This window comes from Triticum urartu, chromosome 2A (assembly GCF_056163025.1).
Source record: "Triticum urartu cultivar PI428250 chromosome 2A, HENAU_Tu73, whole genome shotgun sequence".
Lineage (NCBI taxonomy): Eukaryota > Viridiplantae > Streptophyta > Magnoliopsida > Poales > Poaceae > Triticum > Triticum urartu.
Genome location: NC_141874.1, coordinates 2,203,757 through 2,226,712, shown reverse-complemented (window position 1 = coordinate 2,226,712; position 22,956 = coordinate 2,203,757). Strand labels below are relative to the sequence as shown.

At 42.4% G+C, this 22,956-nt stretch overlaps 1 protein-coding gene and 1 pseudogene across 1 annotated transcript; one reads left to right on the top strand and one right to left on the bottom strand.

The window, feature by feature from the left end:
* Positions 1–22,956, top strand: part of LOC125529887 (disease resistance protein Pik-2 pseudogene) — a 257,570-nt pseudogene that overhangs the window by 125,723 nt on the left and 108,891 nt on the right.
* Positions 9,338–10,796, bottom strand: LOC147982675 (uncharacterized). The gene is made up of 3 exons (XM_087545644.1): positions 10,771–10,796; positions 10,335–10,534; positions 9,338–10,237 (listed from the first exon to the last, which is right to left on the bottom strand). The coding sequence occupies exons 1-3, from the start codon at positions 10,794–10,796 to the stop codon at positions 9,636–9,638; spliced, it is 828 nt and encodes a 275-aa protein (XP_087401770.1). The 3' UTR covers positions 9,338–9,635.

Below are 22,956 nucleotides of genomic sequence, written 5' to 3'. Positions count from 1 at the left end.
TTGTGCGATGGGGGTCATGGGGTCATGAAGGACAAAAAACTGGGGGGAGGGTGGACATGAGGACGTGAGAGAAAAAGACCAAACCACAGGAGTGACGTACAAGGTGGAGGCGAAGCGAAGCGACATACCAAACCAACCATCACTACCGCAAAACCCCCCTTTAATAGTAGATATTGTGATTGTTGATATTTTTTCATATATTCTTGGTCAAACATTTAGTAATCCTGACTTGGGAGAAATATTATATGCAGAGTAAAAAAGGATTACATCTAAGCAACACAATAATTATAAAAAAAATACCACCTGTGTGGTCAATATAAATGGATCAAGATCATACACAAGACGCGGTCAGTGCATGTGGTTGTGGGACATACAAATGAGTACGTGGAAGCTCTTACCTAACACATACTCGCTCCATTCAGGTTTATTAGGCCTCATAAGATCATAGACATGTCCGTTTTCTAAGGCCTCGCTATGGAAAGGTGCATACATGCAACCATTTCATTGGTTGCATCGAGAGCCATTGTCGTTGGTGCCATGACTGAGGAATTAATACGTTGCACGCCCGCTTTCTCATTGGCTGTATGTATGAACTGGCATGTGAGAGAGTGCATCGGTAAAATTAATATAAGCAAATTATTATGTGTCTTGGTCCAAGAGAAGTGGTCTTTAGGCCTAAGAAACATATGCCTTAGTCAATGATGTTCAAAGTTCATTTTGTTACAAATAATGAGCCGGTAACAAATATTAGGAAAAAGAAAATAACATGAAAGTATTTTTCTCATTCAATTTAAAATTCATATTTCAATGTAGTGTTGATAAACTTTGAATTTCAAGAATTTTGCCTAGTTGATAAAATGGTGTCCCGACTTCAGTTTTAAAGTTTTTTTAGGCTGATATATTTCTTATAAAATATTGAGACATCACCAATATGAGGAATGTTTTTTTTCATGGCTTCGGTTTTGTTCTCAGCTTCACAATCATTATTTAGATGTTAACCAAAAATTACAATTCTCATTTCTGAACAAATTAGAGACGTCAAAATCAACTCCACAGGCTTGCATTTTTTTTAACTCCATAGATTTCTGATTGAACTTTACAATATGAAAATATGTACTGCGTGACGTATACAACTCGTGATGATGTCTGACCATTTTTCAATGCTACCTACCAAAGCTAATTAGTTGATGTGCTGCATTTGCTACCCTAGTGGTATGGTGGCCCACAGAGCCTTGTATACATTTTTTCGATAAAGGGCGATTTTATTAACTCAAAAATGTAGCATCAAGTGGATACAAAGCATTATGAGCAACACCCGGTCTCTGCATAACTAGGATGCACACAGCCGAACACCAAAAGTCTGACAACCAGAAGAAAACAAAAACCGACAAATCGGCAATAGTAGAGTCCTATAGACCGACACTGTGCCTATGTCGAAAAAAGTGAGATGAACCGATCCGGAGGTTATGCTGCCACCCATGTTGGGTAAAAACCTCCGTAGCCACCTGCTCCAACCGCATACACACCGCCTTGAACAGCGGTTGGACCTCCGCTCGTTGTAGTATAGACCACATACGAAGCGAGTGCGTACAACGGAAAATAGCCTGCAAAGGAGAAGCATTTTTGCCATTAAAAACAAAATCATTTCTACATAGCCAAAGCGACCAAAGTAAGGCATGCGCTCCCACCCTTAATAGCGTTTTGAACCTATTTGAAATATCGTCCAACCAATGACCAAAAATATTGGCAACACTTGTGGCCTTGTATACATAGTTGTATTTATGTTGTACACTCTTTGTATCTCTTTTGTATTTGTTGGCTCACTATATTAGCCATGGATCTTAGGGCCATGGTTAATAGTACAATTGCTGGCTATATGATGTAGCCACGGCATCTGTTGCCAAGTTGATAGCCGACAAGTATAATAGTTAGATATAAATATCTACTAGGTCCACCTCACTCTCTCACGAATATTCTAGGAACACATGATGCAGCTAGGTATTGATCTGTAGCCCACTCCTCTTCTCTATTCTCCAACTCAGTAAAACTATATTATTTAAAGTCTTACAACTTGTCTACATCATTTTATTGTACTTGTTTTAAAGTGCCGATTTATGTTCTAGTAGATTTCATGGGCACTGGGAACAGGGCCGGCCCTGGGGCATGGGCAGAGGGGCGACGGCCCAGGGCCCAGGCCAGAGGGGGGCCCATGATGTAGTACACATATAGTATAGCCCAGCAAAAATATAGACAAGAGAAAAATTATGAGAGGAAGAAAACAAGATGGGCTCGGCCCATTGGATCGCCTGATAATGCATAGCGAAGCGTCGCGCACGCAAGTCACAGCCGCTCGATGCACGCGTACGTGTGAAACAAATCAATTGGAATGTCTGGCTTTTCCTTTCTTCTTAAAAATAAAAAAATCTGACTTTTTCCATTCGTCACTCGTCGGTTCTTCTTCGTCGTCTCATCAGCCCGTCGCTCCGTCGTTCCTCGCTCGGTGCCTCAGCCGCTCGTTGCCGCCGCGGCACGCAGCAATCCGACAACTCGGCTTTCCAGCAATACGGCAATACATATGTATGTGAACGCAGGTCTGTACCCAATATTCATGTTCGGATGTTCCTGATCTATTCATCCATCCCCAATTTCAGTAGTTTCTTTAGTACGTATATTAAACTATTCATCCACGATTCACCCCATGAAGTATCTAATTTTTTATGTATAATTTTCTAATTCAATCTTTCATAGTATGTATTCAACAATCCTAATTTTTTGTCATTCTGTGTACATGTCTAGGGTTCTGATCATCCGATCTATAAATTTCTAATTCGTTGTCTACTCTTTGCTTCGTAATATTAGGACATTAGCATGCCATGTTGCCTAAGAAGCATTTGTCGGGTGCTGAAAAAAGAAAAAGAAAGAAAGAAATACATCTGAAAATTCAACCACTTAAGGGTTCTTTGACAAAGTATTTTACATCTTCAAGTATTATTGATGTCAGTGAAGAACATAGGCAAGGAACTAATCCCGAGCATGAAAATTCAGATATTAAGGTCAATGAAGATTGTGAAAATATACAGAGGAGCAAATAAATTTGTTTCCTATTTGAGGTAATCATGTCATGTTTGTTTTATTTTGCATTGTCCAATAACTATTGTAGTCAAATTTCAAACTAAAGATGTGTGGTTGAAAATTTAGTTTTAGTATTATGCAAATGAAGTTATATATATATATGTATCACGCAAACACACACACTCACACACACAGTCTTAGGACATAAAGGGCCCATGTCGTCGAGTTCGCCTAGGGTCTCCCGGAACACAGGGCCGGCCCTGACTGGGAACCATGTCCCAAAAATCCACGGTCCCAGGTATCTCCCTTTTTTGTTCTGTATTTCAAAATGTTATGAGCATGTGGGACCTTGTATTGGCCCGTTGCTATTTATGAGAATCAACTACTCACCAACTACTACCTGCAATTTGTGGCCAGGGCAGTTTATTTGTCCAAGCTGCCTGCAGTTAATACTTGTAACTCCAATTTATTAGTATCTTGTGTTACACTAGTTTTGATTTTTTTCCCAAGTTGAATCTTAATTTTTTTGAATGTTTGTACAGAAAGTGTGTGAGAACGTTTTTTGTTGAAACTGAAGTCAAATTACGAATCAACCTGTGGTTGGATGGTTATGAGGACAGCGGTGTCCCCAACCCACCAGGATTCAAGGCCTAGACTTGACATGGGTCCTCGCATTTTCCTGGATTTATTTCAGCTTTTTCGGCAATGTTCGTTTAGTGGGAGGAGATGTTTCCGTCAACTGCGAGGCGTCTGTGGTGACTTCGTCAATCTCAAGTTGCTATGCTAGCTCAGTCTATCAGAGGTACTTATAGGGGCATGGTGTGCGTGCATGCGTTTATAGGGGTGAGCGTATGCTTGTGTATGTGAGCGACCTCGATCATACTGTGTTGAAAAAAAACTGAAGTCAAAAAATGTGTGTTATGATATTTATTAAAAATTAAAAGTAAGAAATAAAAATAAAAATTTAATTTTTGAAATAAAGCTAAAATATAACTCAACACTTGTTATAGATTGAATTTATATTATTCTAAATTCCAATTTCGAAATTGTAATATGCACATTTGTTGAGATTTTGAATGTGAAATATCAAAATTGTATACAATATTTGCAGTACATGTTTGACATGAACATTTGAATGCCTACTTATCGAATGAGTGAGATATGATCTTAGAAAGTGGCCTGAGTTTTATTTTGTACTTAGATAAAAATAATCTTTCCATTCAAGCTTTTCGTTTTGGGCTTAGATAAAAACGCTTGCAATACACTAGTAAGTATGGGCTAAGCACATGTTCAAGCATGTGCTTAGCCCATACTAGTGCATGTGCTCAGAAAAATATGACTGCTGACACAATAAATTGACCTGCCTCATGCACCTTTTAATTTAAGACAGCATGCGATAGTACCAGACAGTTCGTACTGCAGACTACTAGTATGTCCTGCTGCTGCATGGCCCCATTAGAACGTGCATCTCCTCAACGTATTCAATATGTGAACGTGCTTTTCTATACTCCCTTTGATTGCCCACCCAAAACAAATGCCAATTGCCAATGCAGATGCTGTCGCTCCGGCACCTCACTCCCCCGCCCTCTTCACCCAACCGAATCCACCGTGCTCCGCCCCCGCCTCGCCGCCACCTCATTCCGCCAGTATCACGGTGCTCAAGCAGGAGGACGCCGATGGAGATCAGGGAGACCGCCGGTCAGTCCGCCGACGAGGCCGCCACCCAGGTGCTCATGCTCCTCCCGCCGCTCCCTTTCCCTTACGAACCGTCCGTCACTCTTGGCCCCTCCGTTACCACCGAATCACACGGCCGCCCCTGCCCCTGGGGCCCCACATTGCAGCCACACGGCCAGCCTTCGCTCCGCTGCTGCTCTAACAAAATGATGATGTTGCACTGACCAGGCGTTCATGCCGGACGCCAGGGCGTACTCGGTCACCACCTCCCCCATCGCCTGGGACGTCAGTGACCAAGAAGCGGCGTCCGTCTGCCTGTACGGGAGCCGACCTCACGTCGCCGGATCTCGGCGTGCAAGGTATGATCACTCCTTATTTATCCTCAGTTCGACCAGTCGAGGTAGCAACCTGATGCATGTGGAATGTAGTTGGGCTGTGAACGTTTTAAATAGCGGGCTATGGAAAATAGTGGCGGGCCTTCAAATCGGACTATAGCGGAGCTATAGCGGGCTAAAGCAGGTTACATCGGGCTATTTATAAAGACAATCATTTAATGACACCTTGAAAAAGTTATAGCGAGCTATAGCTGGCTATTTAAAACTATGATTGTGCTTAGAAACAAATAAATCTATCACACACACGCACCGAGCACAAGTCTCTGGAGCAGATTACATCTACCACGAAGCGAAAATTTAGCACCATTGTAATCAAATTTTCTCTATCTGCAAAGAAAAAAAGTAAACAAATTTTCTCCCAATGAAACGATTTTGTACCTGCAGCACACCATCAGAGCGGCGATCTTGTTTTTTTTTTCTAAAACGGAGGCAAAGGTTGCCTCATATATTAATTAAGAATAGAAGATAATTATACTTAAAAAAGCTTTCGTCCCGCTTTATATATAAAGCAACGATCCACAAGCAACATAATACAAACTCACGCCACCACCGCACACGACACACACACCCAAGGCAAGATACAAAGATGCCGAGCACCGCCACACCACCTCAACGACTACCAAGCCACTACACATGCACGAGGATGAACCGCTTGGAGCCAACGGAGACCTCCAAGCTTCCGAGGAGAGGTGAGACGGAAAACGACGGGACAAGACTCCAAGATGGTGCCTCCTAGAAGGGAACGACCACTGATAGCCGCCACCATTCGATCCCAAAGATCGAGTTTTCACCCGGAGCACCTCGAAGGAGTAAGGGCACCGCGACGGAGCCTTCATGAAGGATACTGTGTCCACAGACGCCGCCGCCGCCGGCCAATACAAGATTGGGCAAGTGATGTACCCCGGCGCGCCCACCCCTCCGATGCAACCTAGCATATCAACCACCAGCGACCACCCACCCGCATGGCCATGGCCGCTCACCTGCACCCGAGGCGCAAGTTCCGCCCACAAACGTCGTGCCTCCCACCGCCAGGGCCGTTGCCCAGCTTCCAAACACCCCCAAGACCATCCAAAGAGAGCAACTTTGAACCACAGGGACACCCCTGACCGACGAACCATAGCATACGCCTCGCCTTGAACATCGTTGGAGCTGCGGCAACCCACACACGGACGGGGAAAGGGGGAGCGGACGCATCCGGACCGGCACACCCCCTATGCCAGTGACGGGTGGCCCGAGCACGTCGGTGCCGCCCATCCCTCTAGCCAACCTCCGCAACGAACACACCCCTGTGCCGCCCCACCGCAGCAGCCGACTCAGACCCGCGCAAAGCTACCAACGCAGATCCGACCACCGGCAAGGAGTACCCCCACGGACCACCGCCAATCGCCAAGAATACTCACCGGGGAGCCCACCTGCGCTGCCGCCGTCGTCCAGCTGGCGGAACGCCTGGAGCCCGACCAACACGCCCACCAACCACCACCAGCCGCTACCACGGCAAGGGTAGACGTCCGCAGCTCGCGCCGCCTGGGCCCAGATCTGGCCGTCCGACGCCGCTGGAACCCACCGTGCACCATCACCACTGCAGCCCCTTCACACCGCCGCCCACAACCCGCGAATCCACCACCGACTGCTGCCGTCATGCCGCCGCACCCCGAGCAAACGCCGCACCGCTGCCCGACCCGGAGGCCCGCGCCCGCCAAATCGAGCGGGGGAAGGAGAGTGCCCCGCCGCCGCCAGCACTAGCCGGTCTTTGCTCACCAGTACGTCGAGGCGGTGGTGAGGGGAGGGAGGTGCGAGGAGGGGGCTCGCGGCGGCGCTAGGGACCCCCCCCCCCCCCGATGCTCGTGGGAGCGTTGCGGGAGGGGAGCGTTACGACCTAAGAAAATTATGCAAACCCGGGCTAAAATGAGAACAACAAGGGCTAAGCCCACTCCCAAAGACTAAAACACACAGGGCAAAGTCCACCCTCATAGACGGCATCTCGAACACGACAACAAACGCCAACCAACCAAAACACACATCAACGGGGCCCGCTCCACCGATCAAGCTGACCTTCCATGACCGCAGGAGAGAAGAAGTTGTGGCTGCTATAGGAGGAGCGGACTCGAGACTCACCCGCGACAACGGAAGGGCAAGCACTCCATAGCCCTACGGTAGTTGCAACAACTGACATGCCAACGACCAACATCGCTGACAACCACGTCGCCCGCACGACACAAGGTCCATGTCCTTGAAGCTGCAAATCTCTTGAGGCTGCCACCTCGACATCTACTACTTTGACGTGTTGTGCGCACTCAACCGTCACTGCCTCTTGGGGCCGCCACCTTGACATCTACTGCTCTGACGCGTCGTGCGCACTCAACTACCACCGCCTTTCGGGGCCACCGCCCCGACATGCCACCACTCACCCTCGAGTAGCAACGTTACACAATACAACTACCCGCAGCCTAGGCTCCCAGGACAACCGCACACAGCCACGAACGCCGCACCACATATGGGGTTGCCGCCCTGACATGCTGTTCAGTGCCCGCATTGGGATGTGTCGATCAAACCAACAACCTTGCCGCCCCCAGCTCAAGGTCCTCACCCAAGCCATGCCGACAAGCAGCCCTGCCTCCTGGAGCCATCGTCACATCGCTGCCCGAGGCCGCCGCCTCGGCTCTCAACAAAAGATCCCGGAGTCGCCACCAATGAAAATGAAAGAGCCCCGCACAACATCCAAAGTCTGGCCCTCCCAAGCGACGCCTCCAAGAAGGTTATGACGTAAACTCTGTCACCGCCCACACAGAAAACTAGAGTTTAGGTTCTCACGCGGAGAGCCCAAGCACATGAAAGGAGAGGAGGGCCTCCACAACATCGCCTCCAATAAGGTCACAACGCCCGCAGGCGCCAACATCGTCAAAAGCTTTCACCCAAGTCACTCATCTCCTATCAATGAGCTTGCAAATCTGGGCACACATGGATACCCAGACCACCGGAGCCAAGCCCATTGTGAAGAGCACACCCCCCCTCGTCAGCCGCCATAGCCCTCACACGATGGCCCGCTACAACATCCCATGCAGCAGGGAAACGATGGCTTGCCGTGTCAGATCCGAGGGCACCGCTCTGAATCCACTGTCCTCGGCTGCTGTAGCAGCCCATGCCGTCCCAGCCATCGATCCGGGGCCGCAGCCCCGGTATCATTGCCCTGCGTCCCGCAGCCACCGTCTTCACAACTGCAGATCCGCGAAGCCAGGCCGAAGAACCCATCAGCGTCATTGAAGCTTTAGAGTGGCACAGCCACACCGCGGCCAGCCAGCTGCAGCACCTCCATGCCACACCACTCGGGCGCATGGGCCAGGGCGCCAGACTCACGCCCTAGCAACTCCACCACGGACCAGCGTGCCCAGCCAGCAGCAGTACCGCGCTGCACCTCGCCGGCGCAATCCTTATTGTTCTGTTTTGAGTCAATTACATCGGTGGTGCTAGAACTTGTCATGAACGGTCACTTTGGTGCTAGAATTTATGGCATACATCGAACTGGTGTAAAAATTTGGCTCAGACATGCAAATATGGTGCAAATCATGTTTGGATACGAAAGCGACACTAACTAGGCTCACTTGCATGGTGCAGGTCCCGCCGTCAGCCACCAGATGACGTGTGGCCTGTTATTTTACCAAAAAGAAACTCGAATTTTTTTGTCCTCACGAAATAGCCCCTGACACGTGCCAAAATGTTGGCCATATGGGCTCCATGTCAGCGACATATAAATTATAGAAAAAAATGACCCTTTGATGAAATACAAGGTCACATTGACAACAAACATCGATGGAGCTTTTTTTCCGAGAAAACTTTCAATCTATTAATTCTCAATCATGGTAAGACAAGGAACACGAGAGATAATAAAAACTATAACCAGGTTCGTGGACCACCTAGTAACGACTACTACAAGCCGTTTCTAGATCTCACAGCTGAAACCAACAAAGTCCACTCATTCTTTGGCAACCACTGCCAATAGAGAGTAATTAGTATATTTTTGAAGAAGTCATTTTATTAAATGCTTTTCAATCGCCGAAAGCATCAAAAGAGTATAAAGTAAGTGCAAGCCACCGAGTATCAAAAAGAAGTCCAGGCCACAAAGTACCAAAAAGTTTACAGCGAAACACGACCAAATGGTCAGAAACAGGAATACATAGCTCATCAACATAATCTCCTACTGCAAAATCTGAGTCACCAAGAGCAATTAATGTCTGAAGTTCACTCTTCACCCACCTCAACTGCAAAATGCATCGAGCCGTTCACATGTTGATTACTTTTGGACGACCAACCCGGCCCTATGCGTGTGGAGTACTTTGTTCCAGAATGAAGACAAAACAAACCATCTTTCTCAAACAAAATTTCTCACAAACCCTGAAGACAAAACAAACCATCTTTCTCACACAAAATTTCTCACAAACCCTGGAGACAAATCAAATCATCTTTCACTGAGATGCTCAAGAATGAAGAACATCATAGCTAATGTCGGCAGTGGGGGCAAATTACACCGAGTAACTTGTCGTCGAGGTAGTCGATGGAGTATGTGCGGTCCCACAGTAGGCGGCCCCCACCAATGACCTGCCCGTCCTTGATGATCTTGCATCCTTTAGCGTTCTGTGTGGTTTCACAGCCTAGGGATCCCAAGAGGCCTCCGCTGATCAAGTTTACCTTAGCACCAGGGAAGTATCTGATTCCAGAAAGCTTCACTCTACCCGATATGCGCCCACACTTACTGGAGACTAATTCGGTTCCACTGACTCCACGCGAATACATATGAACAGCATTGTGTACACCTCGAAGTATACTAATGTCTCCGGTGATGCAAATACTAGCCCCGGTATCATAGAGCCAACGAGAACAATGGCGTTTTCGAATGGCAGCCAACAAACGAAGCCTTCTGGCGGAAATCCTGAGACCAACCCCCCTTTTGGATTTGATGTAAAATGGGTTGCTGCTAGTGCCAGTACTTATAATATAGTATATCTTTTTGAAAGTATTGGGACGACGGCGGATTCCCCCGACAAAAGAAGGGGTAGCACCACTAGTATCGCCAATGGTGCGGCTGACAAAGCAAACCTCGTCTGCAGGATAATACAATCGTGTTATTCTTCGTAGCTATAGAACTACTTCAGCATCTTGCTCAATACAACATGGAGTATTCGATGGTTAAAGTCTCACCTGTGACATCCCAAGGCTGAAGAGCTCCCGAACTTCTATTGCAAACTATGGCACAATAGATTTGCCGGAGCAATGGAACGATGAAGCCCAGCAAAGTAATAATAAGACCATACATTTTCATCGCCATAGACCCATTAGAATACGCACCATCCATCTTCAGCTGGTGCGATGCATTCCTTTCTTGAATTGTCATGGAACATCTGCGGAATGGAACAGTGGAGATAGTACGTTAGATGATTAACGTGAACCATGAGATAAGCGGAGGTGTCAAATCAAACGGGGGTAGCTGTGAATCATGCAGCTGGGAACTGACGGAACTGGAGGATTTGGCTGTGCATTGATGTTTTTCTCTAGCGCGAACTGTAGGTTTCCCTACTGCATACTACAAGGCAAGTTTTGATCCCCTAGTGACCCCTATCACCCTATGTACAATTACAGTAAGAAAAAGCGGAAACTGCACATGTTTGGAAGTTTATAAAAATTCTCAAAAAAATATATATAGTATATATGTTAAGAGAGGTGATGTTCTATTAGGCCCCCTTGGCACGACGGCTCAGCACCGGACACATCGGCATGGGCACTGGTGCCTACACGTTCTCTAGCAGCGTCCAGCCGTCACCCTACTCCCGCTACAGCCGGCGGCGCCCACATGTGTAACAGACCAGGGTAATACCCTGTATTGATACTGTTTGTTATTTTATTTTTGCATGATCATGCCATCGTTCTTAAAACATGAAATGAGGCTCACTAAACCATCGATATTAGTAAAATACCAACCCTAATTAAAATGTCATTCAATAAAAATGAAAAACAGTCTTCATCTATTTTAAATCAAGGAAATTCACATGGTGAAATCTCTTGAGAACCCTAGATATAGCCTCCAAATATTATTAGAGAGTCACAATCATTATTCTAAAAACCCCACATATTTGATTAAAATCAACCCCTATTTAATTTTGACCTTTTATTTATTAAGGATTATCAAAACCATTTTTCTTTTTCTTTTTCTTTAATGCATGGTTAACAATATTTTAATAGATGGTGAAGAAATCATTAATATATGATGAACACAATTTACATAGAAACTAAACAATTTTTTAATATACAGTGAAAATTTGCAATATACGCTGAGCTTTTTATCACATGATGAAAATTATTAATTGTAAAATAAAATTTTCTAATACACGTCAAACAATTTTCAGTATATGGTGAAATTTTGAAGTATACGGTGAACATATTTTAATATACACTGAATTTTTTAGACACGCACTGAACAAATTTCTGAAATACAAGTTGAGTTTTAATATTTTTTGGCATATCTAGCATCATAGAAAAAACAGCCAGGTTTTTTTGCGAGAAAAACTAACTAAAAAGCTGAAGAGAAGAAATCGCCTCCCAACACATAATTAATAAATTTAATGATTTTGCCTGGGTCAGCGGGACAATTCAGGAAAATTTTAAAATGCATAAACATTTTTTGAGAATACATGAATATTTTATTAAAATTGTGTCAATTCTTTTTAAAAAATTGTGAATATTTATTTAACAAATGATGAATAATTTTAACAAATGATATGATCCAGCCACTTGATAAATTGTTTTCGAACTATTTGATGTATAAATAGTTTATGTGTGATAAACACTTTTAATACACGGTGAATTGTTTGAATTTTATGGTGAACATTTTAGTGAAAGAAGGTGAAATTTTTTTGAATACCTAATGAACATTTTGTATCCATAATGATATTTTGACCAACTTAATAAAATGGATATATTTTCAAATCTAAATATTTTTGAATACCCTGTGAGCAGTTTGAGATACACGTTATACAATTTTTAAATACTTGTAAACATGTTTTGAAATAAAAATTTTAAAAGTTGATAATTGTTTTTAAATACAAATAATTCCTGAAATGCATGTCAATTTTTTGGGTAAAATTTATTTATAAATAAATTTAAATAGTTGATAATTGTTTTTAAATACAAATAATTCCTGAAATGCATGTCAATTTTTTGGGTAAAATTTATTTATAAATATATTTACTGTAACAGTCCTAAAAATAGACAAAATTTAGAATAAAAATGTGAGAAATAGCTGAAAAAAAAACCATGCATTCATCGGCTTGTCCTTCAGCAGACGGCCTTGTCCTAATCGTGCATTAGGCCTGGCACAACTAGGGGTGCTACAGGCGTTGCCTATATGAGCCCTTCGTTCCATATTAGTTGACGCTCAAACAAATGTATGTAGCATTGAAATACGTCTAAATATATTCGTTTGAGTGTCAACTAATGTGGAACGAATGTAGTAACAATTTCATCAAAGGAGAGAGAAAAAATACGAGGGCAAGTAATAGTCATAAGTATATGTTCTATGTCAATTCAGTATAACATCATTTGCAAACATTCTTCAGCTTTTCTATAACTTGACCTTTTCTGTAGAGTGCAGCTTGCCAGGCAATACAGTGTCAGAGTTACAAAAATATAACAACGGAACACTACAATGGCCTCCCAACTCAACCTCTAGTGTTACTAAGAATATCTACACAAATAATCAGCGGCTAACATCGTGAAATAGTTATCAAGCTGCAACCTCTTTTCCAAAAGCTCCACCAGCTGTTCAAGTTGGTAATGTACTCGCCGAGTTTGAAGCCTCAAAATAGCGGTTGTAGGACAGAGATAATTAAATGGTGGAAAACCAATTATTTTTAAATATATGAACTAGAATTGGCATGGGAATTGAAAAAAATTGTGAAAGCAAACCAAGAGAGTCAATTATAGCTCTTCTTATGTTACAAATGTTGATAGGATTATTTAGAATACAGTTTCTATGCTTACCATATTACCCGCCCCCTCTCTCTCTCTCTTACACATACACCCACACACATACACATATTTGTTTTTGGTTTTTGATAATGGCGGAACTCATTGCCCTATGAGCCTTCTCTACACCGATCGATGCACTGTTACGAACTATCGCTACCAACACGTACTTCTGGCTTGTCCCTGGCAGGCTGATTTGGTTTGTTAGGGCATGTACAATTGTGCTATCTTAGAAGTGTCATGTGTGATAAATGCTGCGGTGGAGGAGAGAGAAACCATAAGAAAAGTCTTGTTTTATCTTAATTAAGAGATGATCTGAAAGTGCGTTATATCGACTAGAGTGGGGGGGGGGTGAATAAGCGATTTTTACAAATTCGTCACTGAGGAATTTCAAGGTGAGGAAATTTCTAAGCAACGAACTACTTAGCAGCGGAGTACTCATTCGGGAGCCCCCGCAAGGGTCACTTGGGGTGGGCTGGGAGCGTGCCACTTGGCACGCTATCAGCTGCCGCCACATGTCGCACTCTAGATGCTCCCTCCGGATTTGTTTTTATTTGCATTTTCGACATTCAGATGTCTTTTTTTAGTTTTCCCTGATTTTTCTTAGGTTTTGGATTAAAAAAATTTGGGGAAAAACATTTTGACGCAAGAAAAGACAAATTTTTCCTCTTCCGCAAGAGGTACACATTTACTTCTCGTGAAGGCATGGATTTGCTTACGCGGGAGGCACGGCCGTGACTCTAGCAAAAGAGGCATGGCCGTGTCTCTCGTAAAAGAAAAAATGTTTTCTTTTTTTCCTACCACGAGAGGTACGGATTTACTTATCCAGGAGGCACGGAGTTGCTTCCGCGGGAGGCATGGTCGTGCCTCTCGGAAAAGGAATAAAACACGTTTTTTTCCTCCCGCGAGAAGCATGGATTTACTTCTCGTGGAGGCACGGATTTGCTTATGTGAGTAGTGCCTCTCGGAAAGGAAAAAAAACGTGTTTTTTCCTTCTACGAGGCACGGATTTGCTTCTGCGAGAGGCACGGTCATGCCTCTTGGAAAGAGAAAAAACGTGCTCCCGCTTCAGGTTTTTTGTTCGGTTTTTTCGTGAAAAAAGTTCATTTAAACCAATGAACATGATATTTAGCTTTGAAGATCTCAACACGAGGAATCCAACAATGAAAACGGTTCGAGATTTGGACGTATGGTTTGAGAGATAAAATGTTTTGATTAAACGAATCTACGAAAATGGGAAAGCTTGCAGGTTGCGACAAACGGTGCATATGCCGTGCAACACTTGTCGCAACCGACCTTTCCAAAGAGTACTTCTCAACTAGTGATTTCGTCTAAACAGAGGGAGAGCTAACGAGCACAATTGATGGGATACCCCTATATCTGCATTCTGCGAGACAAGGGAACAATCGTTGAAGGGTACCACGAGTTGGGCATGCCTAGGCGCACGGGAAACAACAACCTTGTTTTCTTTTTTTTCATGTTTTTTTGTTGTTGTTTGCTTTTTTTTATTTTTTATACCTCCAAATATTATAAATCAATACATTACAGAAATCACTCTACATAAAATATTTGAAAAATGTTGACTAAACATTAATAAAATGTTAAATTTGTATAGAGAAAATGTTTATCACGTGTGCAAAAAATCTGTACAAAAAATGTGTATGAATTTGATCATGTATTTATATCAAGTGAATAGAGCATCTGAAAAAAAATATTGAACAAGTGTTTGAAAAATGTTAAGCAAGCATTTGGAAAATACTAAATGCATATAGAAAAAATGTCGATCATTTATTAAAAAAGTGATGAATTTTTTTATCAGGTATATAAAAATGTTAATCAAGCATTTGAAAAAATGTTTAACAAGTATTTGAAAAATGTTAAATGTGTATAGAAAAAATGTTGACCATGTATTAAAACATGATGAATTTTTTTGACCATGTATATAAAAATGGCAATCAAGCATTTGAAAAATGTTAAATGCATTTAGAAAAAAATGTTGACATTGTGTTAAAAAATGTTAATATTGCATTTGAAAATGTTAATCAAGCAAAAAAGAAACAAAGAAAAAAAATTAAAACAAAAAAAGAATCAAAAAATCAAAGAAAAAAATGAATAATAAAACGAAACAAAATTGCAAAATAATAAAAAAACAAAAAACCAGAGAAGAAAAAAGAAACAAAAGAAAACGAAAAAAGCATTGAAAACTAAAAAAGAAGAAAAAGGGAAGAAGGAAAGTGTGTGAAACCCGGCTCTTTTCCTTCTAGTAGGTCGCACCCTATGTATTGTACATGGACACGATGTTGGCGCAGTGGCTAACAGTGCCTTGAAGCAATGAGGAGATCCCAGGATTGATCCCTCACATGCACCCATTTTAACTCTTTTTTTTCTAAAAAATATGCACTTGTGGGCCGGCCAGATACTGTAGCGTTCGACGCGAGAGGTTCTTCTGTCTCGCTTAATGCAAGATATAACACTCGCACAATTGATGAGAAGAAGTAGTTATGACGCATAAGGGAAAGGCCAAGGAAAGGTATTTGAACTAATAGAGAAGATGCCGTCACATGAAATGGCAGAGGTGGATATGGCATGCCGGAGGAAGGCCGTCCGCGAAAAACTCTTTCAGAGTCCACTTGCAACTCACATGTTTAACATTATTCAAATGCTTGATTAACATTTTTCAAATACATGATTCACATGTTTTGAATACATGCATGGTAAATATTTTTCTTATGCACACTTGTAAGAAATTTCAAATGCTTGACTAAAAAAATTCAAGTACAAGATTAATATTTTCTAACACATGGTCAACATTTTTCTAAGCATATTTAACATTACAAATGCAATATTAACATTTTTTAACACAATGTCAACATTTTTTCTAAATGCATTTAACATTTTTCAAATGATTTATTAACATTTTATGTACATGGTCAAAAAAATTCATCACTTTTTTAATACATGGTCAACATTTTTTCTATACACATTCAATATTTTGCAAATATTTGTTAAACATTCTTTAAAATGCTTGATTAACATATATATATATATATATATATATATATATATATATATATATATATGATAAAAAAATTCATCACTTTTTTATTACATGATCGACACTTTTTCTATACGCATTTAGTATTTTCCAAATGCTTGCTTAACATTTTTCAAACACTTGTTCAATAGCGGTGAAGTGCCCAGTTAGGAACTTCACTTGATGCACTACATCGTGGTTTAATATTTGAAGCTTCTTTTGTCGTGAAGAAAATGTTAGGCTCGGTCGGTTTTCTTCTCGTACTGAAGCATGGAAGCACTCTTCAAGTTGTTTGTTCGATTTTATTTTATCTAGATGGAGGCATATACACCATCTTGAAAAATACAACAATGGATAGGTTTCTCACTTTCTTTCAGTGGGAAGTAGCACAATCTTCTGTAATTAAATAATTATTGTGTTGCTGCTTCAAATCAATAATAGGTTCAGCAAGCCTTTGCTAAGCATTAAACTTTCAGCTTCAAACTTATGTGTTTTCTTCCAAGTGTTGTATATGTATTGCTGCTGCTAAATACTCATCTCGGGTATGATGGATGTTTTGTACTTAAATAATCAAATAGCTGATATATTTCGTTTTCAACGCAAAATTTGTTAAATGCAAGATTTGTGCATGGATGTATAGTGGTTGCCAGTTTGGTCAAATACCTTCTAACCTATGGCAGTAGATCACCTGCCCGCGCCTGGATGGCAGATTAGTGCATGGATGTATAGTAGTTGTAAAACCTCTAATGTTGTCCCTGTAGCCTGCTTCGCACATAATTCGCACAATAATTCACTTCTAATGACATTGTGGTGGAGGTGCTGATGTGAGCACACATGGAGGAGAAACAATTATCAATGTATGCCATGGAGTACACTGTACAATACCAAAGAAGATACTTAGGAAGTTGCGGGCTACCTTTACAGAGCAGCGGTGGTTATGTCTTTCCCGATGGCGAGCGTGGCGATCTTGTGGGAGACGGAGGACACCGACGACCTTCACGGTGGACGGCGACCTTCACAGGAGAAAAGGCCATGGGGAGCAGCAAGATCAGGGAGCAAAGAACTGAGACCTTTGACTGTTAATATGTTCCCTTGAGCTGAGGGCTCGCTGACTTCATTTCTGGGGATGATGAAGATGATAAGCATCATCACATCTCGCCTCGATGATGTTGTTGGGATATGCACTGATGCGGGGAATGAAGCGGTGGTTACGTCCATGCCTTGAGTTGTCCGAGTGATTGGCGGCGGCAGATCCCGCCTTAGAAAAAACCGGGGGAGGGTGGACATGGGGACGTGAGGGGAACACGCATAGACTTGCGCGATGGGGTGGCAGTTGCGTGGGTGGAGAGAGCGACGTGTTGTGCGATGGGGGTCATGGGGTCATGAAGGACAAAAAACTGGGGGGAGGGTGGACATGAGGACGTGAGAGAAAAAGACCAAACCACAGGAGTGACGTACAAGGTGGAGGCGAAGCGAAGCGACATACCAAACCAACCATCACTACCGCAAAACCCCCCTTTAATAGTAGATATTGTGATTGTTGATATTTTTTCATATATTCTTGGTCAAACATTTAGTAATCCTGACTTGGGAGAAATATTATATGCAGAGTAAAAAAGGATTACATCTAAGCAACACAATAATTATAAAAAAAATACCACCTGTGTGGTCAATATAAATGGATCAAGATCATACACAAGACGCGGTCAGTGCATGTGGTTGTGGGACATACAAATGAGTACGTGGAAGCTCTTACCTAACACATACTCGCTCCATTCAGGTTTATTAGGCCTCATAAGATCATAGACATGTCCGTTTTCTAAGGCCTCGCTATGGAAAGGTGCATACATGCAACCATTTCATTGGTTGCATCGAGAGCCATTGTCGTTGGTGCCATGACTGAGGAATTAATACGTTGCACGCCCGCTTTCTCATTGGCTGTATGTATGAACTGGCATGTGAGAGAGTGCATCGGTAAAATTAATATAAGCAAATTATTATGTGTCTTGGTCCAAGAGAAGTGGTCTTTAGGCCTAAGAAACATATGCCTTAGTCAATGATGTTCAAAGTTCATTTTGTTACAAATAATGAGCCGGTAACAAATATTAGGAAAAAGAAAATAACATGAAAGTATTTTTCTCATTCAATTTAAAATTCATATTTCAATGTAGTGTTGATAAACTTTGAATTTCAAGAATTTTGCCTAGTTGATAAAATGGTGTCCCGACTTCAGTTTTAAAGTTTTTTTAGGCTGATATATTTCTTATAAAATATTGAGACATCACCAATATGAGGAATGTTTTTTTTCATGGCTTCGGTTTTGTTCTCAGCTTCACAATCATTATTTAGATGTTAACCAAAAATTACAATTCTCATTTCTGAACAAATTAGAGACGTCAAAATCAACTCCACAGGCTTGCATTTTTTTTAACCCCATAGATTTCTGATTGAACTTTACAATATGAAAATATGTACTGCGTGACGTATACAACTCGTGATGATGTCTGACCATTTTTCAATGCTACCTACCAAAGCTAATTAGTTGATGTGCTGCATTTGCTACCCTAGTGGTATGGTGGCCCACAGAGCCTTGTATACATTTTTTCGATAAAGGGCGATTTTATTAACTCAAAAATGTAGCATCAAGTGGATACAAAGCATTATGAGCAACACCCGGTCTCTGCATAACTAGGATGCACACAGCCGAACACCAAAAGTCTGACAACCAGAAGAAAACAAAAACCGACAAATCGGCAATAGTAGAGTCCTATAGACCGACACTGTGCCTATGTCGAAAAAAGTGAGATGAACCGATCCGGAGGTTATGCTGCCACCCATGTTGGGTAAAAACCTCCGTAGCCACCTGCTCCAACCGCATACACACCGCCTTGAACAGCGGTTGGACCTCCGCTCGTTGTAGTATAGACCACATACGAAGCGAGTGCGTACAACGGAAAATAGCCTGCAAAGGAGAAGCATTTTTGCCATTAAAAACAAAATCATTTCTACATAGCCAAAGCGACCAAAGTAAGGCATGCGCTCCCACCCTTAATAGCGTTTTGAACCTATTTGAAATATCGTCCAACCAATGACCAAAAATATTGGCAACACTTGTGGCCTTGTATACATAGTTGTATTTATGTTGTACACTCTTTGTATCTCTTTTGTATTTGTTGGCTCACTATATTAGCCATGGATCTTAGGGCCATGGTTAATAGTACAATTGCTGGCTATATGATGTAGCCACGGCATCTGTTGCCAAGTTGATAGCCGACAAGTATAATAGTTAGATATAAATATCTACTAGGTCCACCTCACTCTCTCACGAATATTCTAGGAACACATGATGCAGCTAGGTATTGATCTGTAGCCCACTCCTCTTCTCTATTCTCCAACTCAGTAAAACTATATTATTTAAAGTCTTACAACTTGTCTACATCATTTTATTGTACTTGTTTTAAAGTGCCGATTTATGTTCTAGTAGATTTCATGGGCACTGGGAACAGGGCCGGCCCTGGGGCATGGGCAGAGGGGCGACGGCCCACGGCCCAGGCCAGAGGGGGGCCCATGATGTAGTACACATATAGTATAGCCCAGCAAAAATATAGACAAGAGAAAAATTATGAGAGGAAGAAAACAAGATGGGCTCGGCCCATTGGATCGCCTGATAATGCATAGCGAAGCGTCGCGCACGCAAGTCACAGCCGCTCGATGCACGCGTACGTGTGAAACAAATCAATTGGAATGTCTGGCTTTTCCTTTCTTCTTAAAAATAAAAAAAATCTGACTTTTTCCATTCGTCACTCGTCGGTTCTTCTTCGTCGTCTCATCAGCCCGTCGCTCCGTCGTTCCTCGCTCGGTGCCTCAGCCGCTCGTTGCCGCCGCGGCACGCAGCAATCCGACAACTCGGCTTTCCAGCAATACGGCAATACATATGTATGTGAACGCAGGTCTGTACCCAATATTCATGTTCGGATGTTCCTGATCTATTCATCCATCCCCAATTTCAGTAGTTTCTTTAGTACGTATATTAAACTATTCATCCACGATTCACCCCATGAAGTATCTAATTTTTTATGTATAATTTTCTAATTCAATCTTTCATAGTATGTATTCAACAATCCTAATTTTTTGTCATTCTGTGTACATGTCTAGGGTTCTGATCATCCGATCTATAAATTTCTAATTCGTTGTCTACTCTTTGCTTCGTAATATTAGGACATTAGCATGCCATGTTGCCTAAGAAGCATTTGTCGGGTGCTGAAAAAAGAAAAAGAAAGAAAGAAATACATCTGAAAATTCAACCACTTAAGGGTTCTTTGACAAAGTATTTTACATCTTCAAGTATTATTGATGTCAGTGAAGAACATAGGCAAGGAACTAATCCCGAGCATGAAAATTCAGATGTTAAGGTCAATGAAGATTGTGAAAATATACAGAGGAGCAAATAAATTTGTTTCCTATTTGAGGTAATCATGTCATGTTTGTTTTATTTTGCATTGTCCAATAACTATTGTAGTCAAATTTCAAACTAAAGATGTGTGGTTGAAAATTTAGTTTTAGTATTATGCAAATGAAGTTATATATATATATATATATATATATATATATATATATATATATATGTATCACGCAAACACACACACACACACACACAGTCTTAGGACATAAAGGGCCCATGTCGTCGAGTTCGCCTAGGGCCTCCCGGAACACAGGGCCGGCCCTGACTGGGAACCATGTCCCAAAAATCCACGGTCCCAGGTATCTCCCTTTTTTGTTCTGTATTTCAAAATGTTATGAGCATGTGGGACCTTGTATTGGCCCGTTGCTATTTATGAGAATCAACTACTCACCAACTACTACCTGCAATTTGTGGCCAGGGCAGTTTATTTGTCCAAGCTGCCTGCAGTTAATACTTGTAACTCCAATTTATTAGTATCTTGTGTTACACTAGTTTTGATTTTTTTCCCAAGTTGAATCTTAATTTTTTTGAATGTTTGTACAGAAAGTGTGTGAGAACGTTTTTTGTTGAAACTGAAGTCAAATTACGAATCAACCTGTGGTTGGATGGTTATGAGGACAGCGGTGTCCCCAACCCACCAGGATTCAAGGCCTAGACTTGACATGGGTCCTCACATTTTCCTGGATTTATTTCAGGTTTTTCGGCAATGTTCGTTTAGTGGGAGGAGATGTTTCCGTCAACTGCGAGGCGTCTGTGGTGACTTCGTCAATCTCAAGTTGCTATGCTAGCTCAGTCTATCAGAGGTACTTATAGGGGCATGGTGTGCGTGCATGCGTTTATAGGGGTGAGCGTATGCTTGTGTATGTGAGCGACCTCGATCATACTGTGTTGAAAAAAAACTGAAGTCAAAAAATGTGTGTTATGATATTTATTAAAAATTAAAAGTAAGAAATAAAAATAAAAATTTAATTTTTGAAATAAAGCTAAAATATAACTCAACACTTGTTATAGATTGAATTTATATTATTCTAAATTCCAATTTCGAAATTGTAATATGCACATTTGTTGAGATTTTGAATGTGAAATATCAAAATTGTATACAATATTTGCAGTACATGTTTGACATGAACATTTGAATGCCTACTTATCGAATGAGTGAGATATGATCTTAGAAAGTGGCCTGAGTTTTATTTTGTACTTAGATAAAAATAATCTTTCCATTCAAGCTTTTCGTTTTGGGCTTAGATAAAAACGCTTGCAATACACTAGTAAGTATGGGCTAAGCACATGTTCAAGCATGTGCTTAGCCCATACTAGTGCATGTGCTCAGAAAAATATGACTGCTGACACAATAAATTGACCTGCCTCATGCACCTTTTAATTTAAGACAGCATGCGATAGTACCAGACAGTTCGTACTGCAGACTACTAGTATGTCCTGCTGCTGCATGGCCCCATTAGAACGTGCATCTCCTCAACGTATTCAATATGTGAACGTGCTTTTCTATACTCCCTTTGATTGCCCACCCAAAACAAATGCCAATTGCCAATGCAGATGCTGTCGCTCCGGCACCTCACTCCCCCGCCCTCTTCACCCAACCGAATCCACCGTGCTCCGCCCCCGCCTCGCCGCCACCTCATTCCGCCAGTATCACGGTGCTCAAGCAGGAGGACGCCGATGGAGATCAGGGAGACCGCCGGTCAGTCCGCCGACGAGGCCGCCACCCAGGTGCTCATGCTCCTCCCGCCGCTCCCTTTCCCTTACGAACCGTCCGTCACTCTTGGCCCCTCCGTTACCACCGAATCACACGGCCGCCCCTGCCCCTGGGGCCCCACATTGCAGCCACACGGCCAGCCTTCGCTCCGCTGCTGCTCTAACAAAATGATGATGTTGCACTGACCAGGCGTTCATGCCGGACGCCAGGGCGTACTCGGTCACCACCTCCCCCATCGCCTGGGACGTCAGTGACCAAGAAGCGGCGTCCGTCTGCCTGTACGGGAGCCGACCTCACGTCGCCGGATCTCGGCGTGCAAGGTATGATCACTCCTTATTTATCCTCAGTTCGACCAGTCGAGGTAGCAACCTGATGCATGTGGAATGTAGTTGGGCTGTGAACGTTTTAAATAGCGGGCTATGGAAAATAGTGGCGGGCCTTCAAATCGGACTATAGCGGAGCTATAGCGGGCTAAAGCAGGTTACATCGGGCTATTTATAAAGACAATCATTTAATGACACCTTGAAAAAGTTATAGCGAGCTATAGCTGGCTATTTAAAACTATGATTGTGCTTAGAAACAAATAAATCTA